This window comes from Conger conger, chromosome 12, assembly GCF_963514075.1.
Source record: "Conger conger chromosome 12, fConCon1.1, whole genome shotgun sequence".
Taxonomy (NCBI): domain Eukaryota; kingdom Metazoa; phylum Chordata; class Actinopteri; order Anguilliformes; family Congridae; genus Conger; species Conger conger.
In genome coordinates, this window is record NC_083771.1 from 8,778,636 (window position 1) to 8,792,891 (window position 14,256).

General features: G+C 41.0%; 1 protein-coding gene across 1 annotated transcript; it reads right to left on the reverse strand.

Moving 5' to 3' along the window:
* Positions 1-1,535: 1,535 nt before the first annotated feature.
* LOC133141478 (G-protein coupled receptor 15-like) lies at positions 1,536-2,444 on the reverse strand. The gene has a single exon (XM_061262049.1). The coding sequence runs from the start codon at positions 2,442-2,444 to the stop codon at positions 1,536-1,538; it is 909 nt and encodes a 302-aa protein (XP_061118033.1).
* Between the last annotated feature and the right edge of the window lie 11,812 nt (positions 2,445-14,256).

A 14,256-nucleotide genomic window follows, 5' to 3' on the forward strand; every position in this document is an offset into this window, starting at 1 on the left:
CCAACTTTTATGAAAACCACAAACAGCATTAAGGTGATATGTTGAGATGGTGGATATGGGTTGTCCCAGTTGTAGCACTGGAATGTCTGAATGTCTGACATTTGTCGTCAGCTGGCCAATATGTGTGTGGTACCTTCACTGAGTAGTGCGACCCACCTGTCGAATTTGGACACTATGGGACCTACAGTTTCAGAGCAACAGATGCTTTTATTGGAGAAAAGGGAAGAAAGAATTCTAGCGAAAACAATAGTGTTCCAGCACCTGCATGCTTTGAACCCTAAGTACAAAGCCAGCTTATCCATTGGGATCCTGCAATTAATAGATTTGACAATTTGACAACAAATCAAACCACTCAGAATTCAATCTTACAGTACAATGCATGATTTCCTGTTTGGGTTAGAGTTGGTGAATCCAACACAGTTTTTGACTGTATCAGCAGCGATTTTAATGAGTTTTGGCATGACTATTTGGTCTAATCGAAACCTCTGGAACCAAATTTAGACTCGTTGTGGACCTGGGGGGTATGGGCTAAGTTTGGGCTATGATTTCAAGCTGCCATATCCACATTACTATAGGTCATAGAGAAATGTGTACCTAAATGGATCAAATTTTGTCCAAAGTCGGCTTAGAATGTAATTTGTCATGGAGTCGTTGCCAAGATATCATCACTTATCTAAAGTGGCATCACACCACTAATTCCTTACAATGTTGTTGAATCATTTATTGATAAAACAGACATAGTCAGGCACATGCAAAATTGCAATCCACTACCTTCTTAGAATTCTTAGAATGATCACTGAACAAAAACATCACAAAAACAAAATACGAGAAAGAAAAGAAAAAAGGAAGGTACCCCAGAGCATACCCACTAGGAGTTGTAATGCAAGGGAGACTAAAATACAGAAACCCAAAGCAAAGGGAGATCATCAATATTTGTAACTTGGAACATTTGGTGTGGAGGAAACAGAGTGCGAGCCTCACGGCAAAATCTCCGAAGTAAGCCCAAATCTAGCCAGTCTGAAGTACAAACTGGGCCATGCAAGAGGGCAAGCAAACTGCCCAATCAACACTCCTCTCAAAAATGGAAATGAAATAAATAAGCAGAAATATCTATAGAAATAAATATGCAGATATATACTCTCAATTTGTGCTACTTCAGAACCTTTAATGCAAGGATTGTGTCTCCGCTTGACATTGTGCATGTCTGTCCAGTTGCTGTGATTGGTTGAACCAACACATCTTGGTGGTTCATCACTAGTGTATCAGGGTGGTTTGGGAATGTGTATGGTGGACATGGTCAGTGAGGATGCAGAGAGTTCAATGAAAGTTGTAGCAATGCCTTGTGATCCTAAACAGTTTCTTTTTCTTTCTTGATTGATTCAAGATTCTAAATATGCTTTTCTAAAAAAGGATTCAAAATAGGTTTTCAGAATAGGAGATGTATGAAGCTTGGAGTGAAAATGGCGCTTCAATTCCTTGACTGGAAACTGAAAAATCCTACAAAAATAAATCTAGCTGATTAATATTTGAAAAGTTTAGCTAGGATCAGTGGAGTCTCCTGAGTCTCCATCCTTACGACAGCAACGAAGGACCTGGGGAATCTTCTCCCGGGAGAGGTAGAGAACAGGCTGAATGCTGCTGCTGATGTCCATGAAGCCAAAGGCTGCAAATTCAATGTAGCAGAAGAACACATCTTGGGAGAACTGGTCCTGAAAGGGTACAAGCGCTACAGGTGGGAAGTAGTTGAAGACGATGATGGCCAGGATGATGAGGACCACCTTGAAGGCCCTCTTCTTGACAGGGTGCATCTCATCGCGGCCGGGGCCTGACTGGTGAAGAGCTCTCAGGATGGCCACGTTGCAGATCAGCATGATGGTAAAAGATGTCAGGATCATGACAGTGAAGGCCTTCTCAATGTTGGGGATGTTGTCCACACACTTGGCCGTCCCATGGGCCAAGGTGACCAGCCACACCACGGCAACGCACACTGTGCGGTGGCTTCGGTCCTTCAGCTCGGTGAAGGTGATGGGGTGCAGGACGGCCATGTAGCGGTCCAGGCAGATGCAGGAGAGGAAGAGCAGTGAACAGTCTTTCACCGCGTAGAAGAAGCGCAGTACATACCAGGTGCCACTGATGGTGATGAAGAAGATGGTGGCCAGCTCCAGGGGTGGGAGGAGGCAGAAGAAGGTATCCAGGATGGCCAGGTGAAGGATGAAGATGTCGGAGGTGGAGGAGTCCCCCTTGTTCTTGTGCAGGAGCCACAGCACCATTAGGTTAGCAGGGACCCCCAGGAAGAAGTTGATGAACTGCAGGATCACATAAAAGATCACAGCAGCAGGCATGTCCTTACACCGCTCGTACACAGTAATGTCACCGCCCTCAATGCTGTTGTTTGACGGCTTATGGATGTAGAGGATGGAGGAGTTGAAGTTCAAGACCTCCATCGGGGTTAAATAGGCAGGAGATGGGGCTCCAACAAGATGCCGGTTGGGGGGGTTTCTGCTCAGACAGAGAAAGAAAAGGATTCAGAATAACATGAGAATAACAGGGCTACATTCATAATTAACCCTTTCAGTCCCAAGCATGCTATATGGCACAGAGCAAATCAAAATGACGGCTATACTATTGTTTTGAGCCCCTATTAAAACCATAATACATTTTTTCAACTTATTTAATTTTCTCTACCAAAGCAAGAAAAACCCCTTGGGATTTGGGTGGAGCCATTTCATTGTATTGCCGGTTCGATCCCACCCTGGTTGGGTCAAAGTGTCCCTCAGCAAGACACCTAACCCCCAAATGCTCCTGACAAGCTGTTTGGGGCCTTGCATGGCAGCTAATCACTGTCGGTGTGTGTATGAATGAGTGAATGAGAAGCATCAATTGCATCAATGCCAACCATTTACCATTTACTTCCTATTGGGCTTGGGCCGTGAAGAAAGTAAAAACTTCACACCAGTGGTGATAAAACATCCAAGACATAAGTGCTAACCCATAAAATTAGTTGTTTAATAGCACTTGGTCATCGAACAATGAAAATGAAAGCATTCAATGACGTTCAACGGCACCAAAAAACTTTTGTCGCACCTTCAATGAATGGCAGAAGTCCCATAATAGGATCCTTAAAAGCTATATATTTTCTGCATCGCCATCAATTTCTCTTGGCCACATTGAGTGGAGCTATATGATCTGAGTGTACAGTTGCAATGTAAATGTTCAATTAGAAAGATTTAACATTGATGCTGCAAAGTTCAGGTTGCTAATAACATTCATAGTCATTAACATGACTGGAGACTGAGATGTATATTATCAAAATCCATTTAAACTATTCAGCTGGGACTTATGTTATAAGGCAGGCACCAATTGCCATAAATTAGTTTGAAATTAACCAGTTTGAGCCATTGTTATTTAACTCAAACCCCATAAATGTAAACAATGGAATGTTCAGTGAAATCTGTCTGTTTATCAACAATATTTATGTTGATTTCCAGTTGAAGTTTTTCAGTTACCCTCCATATTAATACAGAAAACATCCTCACAACATGTCTAATACCTTCCTAAGTATGCTCACATCACACCCTTCCTTCACTGTCACGTCAGGTTTAAAATACCAGCCTACAGGGCAGTTCAAGGAACAGCTTTGCCTGTCCTCCAACCAATCTTCAGGTCCTACACCCCGACCAGAGCTCTCGGTTTTGCAGCCAGATGACTGGCACTCCCCTCCCTGCATGGTCACTTCACCCTGTCACAATTTCGGTCTACACTGGCCCCCCAGTGGAGGAACAAACTGCCCAAAGTAGTCAGGACAGCAGAATTTTTGGCCATTTTCTGGCAGAGACTGAAGACCCACTTCTTCAGTCTGCATCTTGGAAACCCATCCCTATCCCCTAGCATTTCCACCTTTTGCATTAATTCAGGTTATGGTATTTTTATGTTTTGTTCATGGGTCTCCTGTGCAGGATTGTTAATGGGTTTAACTGTATCATTATTTGTATGCAGGTTCTAGGTTATCATAGCAAATTGCACTAATGCTTTGCTTTGTGGTATTGAATCTATATTCACTGGGAATATTGTGGGCCAGGTCTGGCACTATTGCTGATATAAATCAGGTGAATGCACTTCTATTTCTATATATATGTATGTCCAAAGAAAACTTCCTTTTAAATTAAGTGTTAATGAAACCTGATTACATGAGAAGCTTTCAACTCAATTACTTTTTCACACCAGTAATGCAGTGATTAAATTGTATTAATTATACATCCATAATTATGCTTCAATTATGGTATGTCTCTCCTTAGCACTTTGTATTTCACAGCATTTATATTAAATTCCCCATGTTGACCTATCCAACTGAGTGTATTTCACTCAAAGTGTGAAGCAGTATGTTCATAGCACCATTTACAAGGAGACATGTCTATGTAGATCCAGAATTGTAAATAATGATCAAAACTCTTAGAGTGTTTGTGGATTAGTATGTACAAATGCACATTATATATGCAAATACACTTTGATTTTATTAACAATCAAACAAGGCATTGAAAGTTAAAATTCAATATGTTTACATTGACAAAAAAAAATCTGCAAAAGGGAGACCACATTCCCCTACACAAATGAAGTTTAGAATAATCTTACCAGTACAGGTGGTGCAATTTGTCTTTAATTATCCGTGCTGTCTCAGGTAAGTCCTGCATGAACCCCTGTCTGGACTGTGTGAAGTGAAGCAGAGACTGGAATACAGAGATATAGGGAAACCCCATCACTGATACTTCAGCACTGCTGGGATCATGCCTCTGGCCAATCAGAACAGTGGAGAAAGGGTGGGGTACTTGGCACATTTCCAACAGGGGCAATGTCTCGCCTCCAGTTTACCGAGGAGTGTGATGGCCACAGACCCTGACAAACACTGCATAAAATAACACAGTTACACATGTATTACATGGCAAAGGAAAATCTTATTTAAAAATATTTTTGACCCTTGAGCAGTGAATTGACAGAAGAGGGTATTCTTTGGAAAGCATGTCGTAGTAGCAATGGCACCGATTGTCAGTGATGCAATGTGCCATTGGTGCTTGATGTAAATTTGCTGTAAACAAGTGATGCAACAGTACACGGGTACACTTCTGAAATTTGGTGTAACAAAGTGAAACATGTTACATGTGGGTGACACAGTGATTTTCAGTCTTGGTGTCAGCAGCAATGGACTCCTTTCTTGTCAGATTCATGTGTTTTCAGTTTTCCTTCAGTCCAGATAGCCTGGAATTATTTTTATTTTTTTCCCCTTGCAGAGGCTCTGGATTCAGTACACTGACATTTATAACATAGTCCATTCAGTGAATTACAAAAGGATTATGAAAGCAGTCATATCAGCGTATAAGGAAATATGTACTCAATTTTGAGGTAAGAATAATCGACACACTGCCTTTTTTTTATCTTTAATGGTTGGCATATTGATTCTGGGTTTTATGATCCATCCATCTCTGTAGTCCTGAAACTTATTTCATATTCTATGAAAATATGTGATTTTACTCTTGAACAGACGTACACCTCCTCAGTGCACAGTTTAAGACACAATTTCATTTTGTGCAGAGTAGGTACTTATGGGGTTTCTTTTAGGTGCCAATGTTCATGTTGATGATTTTAATGAGGGTTGGCCATGTAAGAAACCCCTGGAACCTAAATTACACTTGTCTCAGATTGTTAATCTAGGAGATCTGGGCTAACACAGTTTGCACTACTTAGCATGACTCCAAGACTTTCACTTGCCCAATCTCCATTACTGTACAGTGGGGTGCAAAACTTTGGGCACGTCTGGTCTGTTACAATGAATCTGTATGTGATTGAAAGCAAACCTGAACTCTTAATTGGTAGAGCCCCTAAAGAGATTGCTTTTTATTTTCATTTTTTACTGTTCATAAATTATTTTAAAAAAAGGACACTGTGCAAAAGTGGATTATTTGTGACTTTTCAGAAAGATTATTACTAAGGCTTTCTAAAGTAACTCCAATGGCTGTTTTGTCTGGTGTTAACAACCATGGGTTCCTCTACCAGTTGTCCAAGGATTTCAGAATGAAGATGGTTCCTTTCTACCAAGAAGGATAAGGCTACAAAAACTCTGAAAGTACACATTTTCACTGTCCAAAACATTATTAGAAAATGGAAGATAAATGAAACAGTTGAAGTCAAGACACGGTCTGGAAGACCAAGAAAGATTTCTGATCGAATGGCCTGAGACCTGGTGATAAATGCTCAGAAGAACCCACACATCACTGCAAAAACAAAATCAAAACAGAACTTTTTGGCCAGCACCAAAGAAGGTATGTTTGGAGAAAAAGGGGTGAAGTCTTTGAAGAGAAGAACACTTTGCCATCTGTTAAGCATGGATGTGGAGCCATTATGATTTGGGGTTGTGTGGCAGCTGGGGGCACAGGAAATATTATGTGAGTGGAAGGAAGAATGGATTCCACCAAATATCAAGAAATTCTTGAGGCTAATGTTCAAAGGTCAGTCCAGACATTGAAGTTGAAGAGGGGTTGGGTATTCCAGCAAGACACTGATCCAAAGCATACCTCAAACTCAACCATGAAGTACCTCCAGGAAAGACGGGTGAAGGTTTTGGAATTGGCCACCACAGTCACCAGACTTTATTGAAAATCTGTGGAGCGATCTCAAATGTGCCATACATACAAGGAGGCTGAAGAATAATTCTGAGGTAGGAAGAATGTGTTCTGCCAGGAAGAATGGGGAAAAATTCCAAAAGCAAAAATTGAAAGGCTGGCTACAGGAAGCGTTTACAAGCTGTTTTAGTTGCCTGAGGAGGAGTTACAAAGTACTAACTTACAGGGTTCCCAAACCTTTGCACAGGGCCTTTTTCATGTTTTTTTTATTTTGAAACTGTAAAAAATGTAAACGTAATCTTGCTTTAAAATTTGAATAAATGTATCATGTTTAATGTGGCACCATTTAGAGGTCACGTTCACTTCTGTTCACTTAAATATTAATTGATAAAAGACTTCTTGACCATGGGTCGTTCAATCATTCAGGCCTGTACTGTGATCTTGGTGTATGCCACACACATTGCAGGGTTGATTGATTGTCGAGATATCATTGTCGAGATTGCTTATCTGAAGCCACATCACATGGTTTGTATCACTAATTCCTTACAATGTTGCAGTACTGTGTAGCACACCAGATAAATTGTTTTCATCATTATAAGTAGAACAAATGCCCCCGAAAATGGCAATAACCTATAAATGCGTAGCTCAGAGCTATTCAAATGGCAAACTGACAGGTGAAAGAAACAATCTGTCATATTTTAATTGTGTGGACAAAGTTAATTGATTTGAAAATATTAAATCATCACAAAAATATTTGCCGAATTCAATAGCTCTGACACCAACCTAAAGTTTTAGTGCAGGGATCAGCAACTTGCAGTCCTCAAGGGCCAAGACCTGCTTGTTTTCCACCCTCTTTTTACCTGTGTGAGTGTGAGCACAGTCTGGCCAATTAGGAGTATATTTTACCTGGGAGAAAAAAATACCAAGGCTGGATGTGGATCTAAATCTTAACCCTTAACCCTTAACACAAATATGTGATTAGAATATTTCTAATGCTAATGCTGATCTACACAATCACTACTGATAATTGAAAGGAATGGCGTTCTGGAACACCGACTTCAAATCATTACAGAAAACCTAGCTGTTCTTGAAAGGGTTAATTCTGATCATAGTCTAAATCATCCCGGCTCCTCCCAAAAAAAATCCTAAACGTAATTCCATTGGTTAAGCGCTTGAGAGGGGTCTCCTCTCACCAAAGCATCAAACATGAGTTTATTGTTCTTTGACTTTGATAGCAGCGGTCGCCACATCGAAAGAAAAAGTCAGCACAGAAGTTTTAGTTCGTAAACACAATGCAACGGCAACATATCTAGTTGTAGCTATTTAACCTTAGCCAGAAAAAAGATGCCACTTGTTCAGCAAATATACACACTGTCGGTCAACTTTACTGTAACGACGATTCGCTTATGCGTGTGCGCGCTATTCCACGTTTACTATAGCCTACTGATAATTCAAATAGACTGCTTCCGAAAATAACTAGCTAAAGATACATGTTTTAAATCACAGTAAGCAACCAGGAGATAGATGATTGAAAGCTAGGGGCAGATGATGAAGGGACATAGGTGAGGTCTAACAATGTCTTAAGTGATTATAGCAGTTCCGCCCAGCATTCGGTAAGCAATAGGAGATATGCATTGTATTCGCGTATTCGAGTGCAGAGATAACGGACACTTTATTTCCTCCTGATCTGTCTGGCTATTTGTGCTTTTATGTGGCCTACATGTTATTTCCAATCAGATAGAATGTGAAATACATGCATTCTGGTTACCCTGATGTCCGATTTCTCCTTTAAGAACTAAATAAAATAAAAACCCACTACACCTTGAAAATACGTCAGTGACTGTTCGTGCTAAGAAACAGTGAGACTCTGAGAGAAGGCGCACGCAACAGTCGGCTATGCTTGAGGAAACCGTTGGAAGAAACTGGAAAGGAGAAGACTTGAGTATTCTTTTGTAAACACTTACATAAGGAAATTTGTTTGCGTTAGGAAAGCTTAGAGGAGTTTCCTTCGATTTGTCAGTTTATCGCCGAAATAACAAGCACACACTCATCAGTCTGCTAGTTCACCAGTCTGCACCAACGTTATGATTGTTCTGACAAACTACTTGATTTTGGGGGCCTCAAGCACCGTAAGGAATTGCATTTCCACCCTCACGAACGTTTTCATTGGGGAAGCAAGCGGCACAGACGCGTTGTTTAAACGCAAGATCCAACTTTTCCAGCAAGCTACATAAATGCAAGGCTCACCATATCCGGCTGTACAAACAGCTACCAAAAGGTGAGCTCGCTGAAGTTCATAGATGAGTGGAAGGATGAGGTGAGAAGATAAGGCTGCTTCCTTCAGCTGTAGCATACAGATGGAGCCTCGGCAGGGTGAGCTGAGATTTTACTTGTACCCGCCATGGTATTTTAGGATAAAAGTGTGGTCTTGTAAGTATTTCGTCCCCATTGTTGAGTTCACGTTTTGAGTCTGTATTATTGCACCCGCTGTATGTTTCGGTTGAGTATTTGATTAAATACTTTGAAGGATTTATGCGTCCGCGTGATGCGTTGTATAGACTAATTTATTGTACACTGAAAGCTCATATGATATTAGTCCTAGGTCATAGGCTGCATTTTGGCAACTACTGGTGGTTCGGACTGTGTAGCCTACTGTCCTTGTATCGGATCATCAAATCTCTTTTTCAAGACATACAAGGGCATCAAGTTTAGGAATGGTCGACCAGTTACAGGCTATCAAATATTCGTCGTCACCCCCCAGAAATAATTACCCCGACCTATGTTTATTCAGCGCGAACGCTCCTTGTTTCTGCAGATGATTCATGTAAGCCAGTACACTCATGTGCAACAAGCAAATTAGCTATAGTTAGCTTGACGAATTAACAAATATCCACTTACGATAAAATATAGGCAGTACGAACATAGTAGCGATTACACAAGCGTTGTGCTTCAGGTGGATATTTGTACATTCTGGAAGCTAACTAGTCATCGCTAATTTGCTTGTTATAGCGAACTAGATAAGCAATAGTATACAGAGTTTCAGTGATCGCTTGTCTGGAGTACAATTTGGCAGGTACACGTTCCTTTGGTCTCTTTACCTGTTCATCAACCTTTATTTCTCTAAAACTGTAAATTGCAGTTGCATCGTTTGTGGTAGACTATCATATCTTAGTTATATATACAGCTAGTTACGCAGCCAAATAAGTTGCTTACTCACAATGTAGTTGGTTAGCTAAAGTGAAAACGATGAATAGTGTTATGTAGCACACCAGTTGCTCAGTCAAGAGCTCATAAAGTCACCGCGAACATTTTCTTACTAGAACACTACGAAAAGACGGCAGGCTCTGTTTCGTTTGTCACTGTCAGCTTTCCAAAACAGTGCACGAGAACACAACTGTGTAATAACGATTTATATTACGCGCCATTACGGACGCCTCACAGCAAGGAGGTCCTGGGGTCCGGTGCCTCTCTGTGTGGTGTTTGCATGTTCTCCCCGTGGGTTTCCTCCGGGTACTCCGGTTTCCTCCCACAGTCCAAAGACATGCAGGTTAAGCTGATTGGAGAGTCTAAATTGCCCATAGGTATGAGTGTGTGAGTGAATGGTGTGTGTGCCCTGCGATGGACTGGCGACCTGTCCAGGGTGTATTCTTGCCTTTCGCCCAATGTATGCTGGGATAGGCTCCAGCCCCCCTGTGACACTGTTCAGGATAAGCGGGTTAGGGTAATGAATGAATGAATGAATGCATGAATGCATGAATTACGCGTTATATTCATAGACTGTGGGAAGCTTAAACGGTGTTGTGGTCTGAGGTTGTCTGTTCTTGCAATTCCTTTTTTGACCGTTAGTAGTCCGAAATTACCGATTGTACCTTTGTACCTATTGTAATACGGTAATGACGATGACAACTAGTGGCGCATGGTAGCACTGTAACGCAACCATTTTTGTTTTGTCCCGTAACTCCTGAACCGGGTCAACAGTTTTATATTTCCCCCATATTCATTGTCCCTGCCAAAATTGTCTGCCATTATGCCTTAAAATTTTTTTAAAAAAAAATCCAATCCTCACCAAATTTTTCAAGGAGACTGTGCTGCGAATCATAGACCATGTTTGTCCTCCATGACATGTCAATCAATTATTTTGGGGGTGGCAAAAACTCCTGAATGCCTAATCTTAACCAAATTTGGTCAACAAGTGCTGTGCCTGATTTTGAGAATGCTTACATGCGTACATCTTTGCCCAATAAGAAGCAAATAATTTGAATGCCTATAATTCATCAACTGTTTGACCCATTACATTACATTACATTACAAGGCATTTAGCAGACACTCTTATCCAGAGCGACGTACAACGAAGTGCAGATCAAACACAAGTACAAGTACGAAGAGGACCTTAGAGGACAGTGTAGTTCCTAGTCCTAGTGTAACCATACAGATACAATCGGAACCCTTGAAGAATACATCAACTTCCACACTAGCATACCACAGTACAATACAATAGCTAATACAAAAAACAATATATACAACTATATAAGTGCCATGACAGTCTATGGCATATATAAGGCTAATCATGGTGGTGAGTTAGGGAGGGAAAGGTGTAGCCTGAAGAGATGAGTCTTCAGTCTGCGCTTGAAAGAGGTCATTCCACCACCGTGGGACCAGGACAGACAGCAGTCGTGAGCAAGAAGTGCAGGTGTGGCGAGGGGGAGGCGTCAGACGGCACGAAGTGGCAGAACGGAGGGGTCTTGCTGGTGTATAGGTCTTGATAAGTGATTGAATATATACAGGGGCTGATCCCTTAACTGCCTGGTACGCGAGCACCAAAGTTTTAAATTTGATGCAAGCCATAAGGTGCTGAGCAGGGGGGTGACATGTGAATGTCTGGGAACATTGAATACCAGACGGGCTGCAGCATTCTGGATCAGTTGTAGGGGTCTGATGGCAGACCCCTCAGTAGTACCACTAAATTACATTACATTAATGGCATTTGGCTCTTATCCAGAGCGACGTACAGTTATATATACAGTACTGTGCAAAAGTTTTAGGCAAGTGTGAAAAAATGCTGTAAAATAAGAATGCTTTAAAAAATTGACATTTTAATTGTTTATTTTTAACAAAATGCATGAACAGAAGAAGTGAATGAACTGAAGAAAAATCTAAATCAAATCAATATTCGGTGTGATCACTCTTTGCCTTCAAAACAGCATCAATTCTTCTAGGTATACTTGTAGGCAGTTTTTGAAGGAACTCACATCCCAGGTTCCAAACATCTTGGAGAACTAGGCACAGTTCTTCTGTGGAATTAGGCAGCCTCAAATGCTTCTGTCTCTTCAGGTAGTCCCAGACAGACTCGATAATGTTGAGATCAGGGCTCTGTGGGGGCCATACCATCACTTCCAGGACTCCTTGTTCTTTTTTATGCTGAAGATAGTTCACATGACATTGGCTATATGTTTGGGGTCATTGTCCTGCTGCAGAATAAATTTGGGGCCAATCAGATGCCTCCCTGATGGTATTGCATGATGGATAAGTATCTGCCTGTACTTCTCAGTATTGAGGAGACCATTCATTCTGACCAAATCCCCAATTTGCAGAAATCCCCATTTGCAGAAATCCCCATTTGCAGAAATGCAGCCCCAAACTTGCAAGGAACCTCCACCATGTTTCACTGTTGCCTGCAGACACTCATTCTTGTACCTCTCTCTAGCCCTTCAGGTGAACAAACTGCCTTCTGCTACAGCCAAATATAAAAAATTTTGACTCATCAGTCCAGAGAACGTGCTTCCATTTTTCTGCACCCCAGTTCCTGTGTTTTCGTGCATAGTTGAGTCACTTGGCCTTGTTTCCACTTCGGAGGTAAGGCTTTTTGGCCACAATTCTTCCATGAAGACCACTTCTGACCAGACCTCTCTCCACAGTACATTACATTACATTATTGGCATTTGGCAGACGTTCTTATCCAGAGCGACATACAGTTGATTAGACTAAGCAGGAGACAATCCTCCCCTGGAGCAATGCAGGGTTAAGGGCCTTGCTCAAGGGCCCAACGGCTGTGCGGATCATATTGTGGCTACACCAGGATTAGAGCCACCGACATTGCGTGTCCCGGTCATTTACCTTAACCACTACACTACAGGCCGCCCCGTTACACCCACAGTAGATGGGTGTACCTGGATCCCACTGGTTTCTGCCAATTCTGAGCTGATGGTACTGCTGGATATCTTCCGATTGCGAAGGGAAGTAAGCATGATGTGTCTTTCATCTGCTGCACAAAGTTTCCTTGGCCGACTACGGCCCTCAACGTTGCCCATTTCTTTGTGCTTCTTCAACAGAGCTTGGACAGCACATCTGGAAACCTCTGTCTCCCTTGAAATTTCTGCCTAGGAGAGACCTTGCTGATGCAGTTTAACTACCTTGTGTCTTGTTGCTTGTGTGCTCAGTCTTGCGATGGTGTATGACTTCTGACAAACGGTCTTCAGCAACCTCACCTTGGAAGCAGAGTTTGGCTGTTCCTCACCCAGTTTTAACCCTCCTCCACAGCTGTTTCTGTTTCAGTTAATGATTGTGTTTCAACCTACATATTAAATTGATGATCATTAGCTCCTGTTTGGTATAATTGGTTAATCACACACCTGATTATATGCCTGCAAAATCCCTGACTTTACAGCATTTTTTCACACCAGCCTATATCTTTACATTGTAAATTGACCAAAATCCCTCCCAAGATCTGTGCAAACCTGGTGAAAAACTACAACAAACATCTGACCTCCGTGCTTGCCAACAAAGGTTTTTCCACCAAGTATTAAGGCCTATTGTTCTATGGATCAAATACTTATTTCATGCAAAAATATGATAATAAATTTATAAAATTTATATGATGTTGTCATTGTGGATTATTTTGTGATATTCTGTCTCAATGTTAAAGTGTACCTATGATTAAAATTCTACACAGTTCCATTCTTTGTAAGTGGGCAAACCTACAAAATCAGCAAGGGATCAAATAATTATTGCTCCCACTGTATATATATATATATATATATATATATATATATATATATATATATGAAGAGTTTGGTTCCAAAACACTATAAATCAATTTTGATTAATTTGAGTAAAAATGTGTTTTCTTAACCAAGAAAGTGGTATGATGAAAACCACCATTTTCTGTTTCAAACTTTCATATAGCATCTTGAGGTTATTATAACATAAAAAATTCAAATCCAGATTTTTATATTTAAAGATTTATTTTAAGATTATTATTTAAGATTATTTAACAGATTATTTTTTTCCGAAAATGCAATAAATCCATGGGGACTGGCGTTTGTCGCGGTTTGGAAAAAAAGGGAGTAAACAGGACAGTGTAACACGGCGAATATCGCGTTTTGCGGAAAATTGAATATGAGGTTATCAGTAGTGACGAAATACAGTACTGATTTTGGCGGTAACTCAATTTCATGTGTGACTGATTGCTATGACACTCACTGTTTGTCTGACACTCCATTTTGAACTTGTGTCAAGATTCATCACTTGGCAGTTGCCTAGGAACTGTGTCCGCTGACACGCATCAATCATATTCTGTATTGTATTCAAGAAATGCACCCCTCTAGTGTACTTCCAAATGCCCTGTGCCAGAAATTCCACTAATCTT

Coding starts and splice junctions, on each gene's coding strand:
- LOC133141478 (XM_061262049.1), bottom strand. CDS start 2,444: ATGGAGGTCTTGAACTTCAACTCCTCCATCCTCTACATCCATAAGCCG.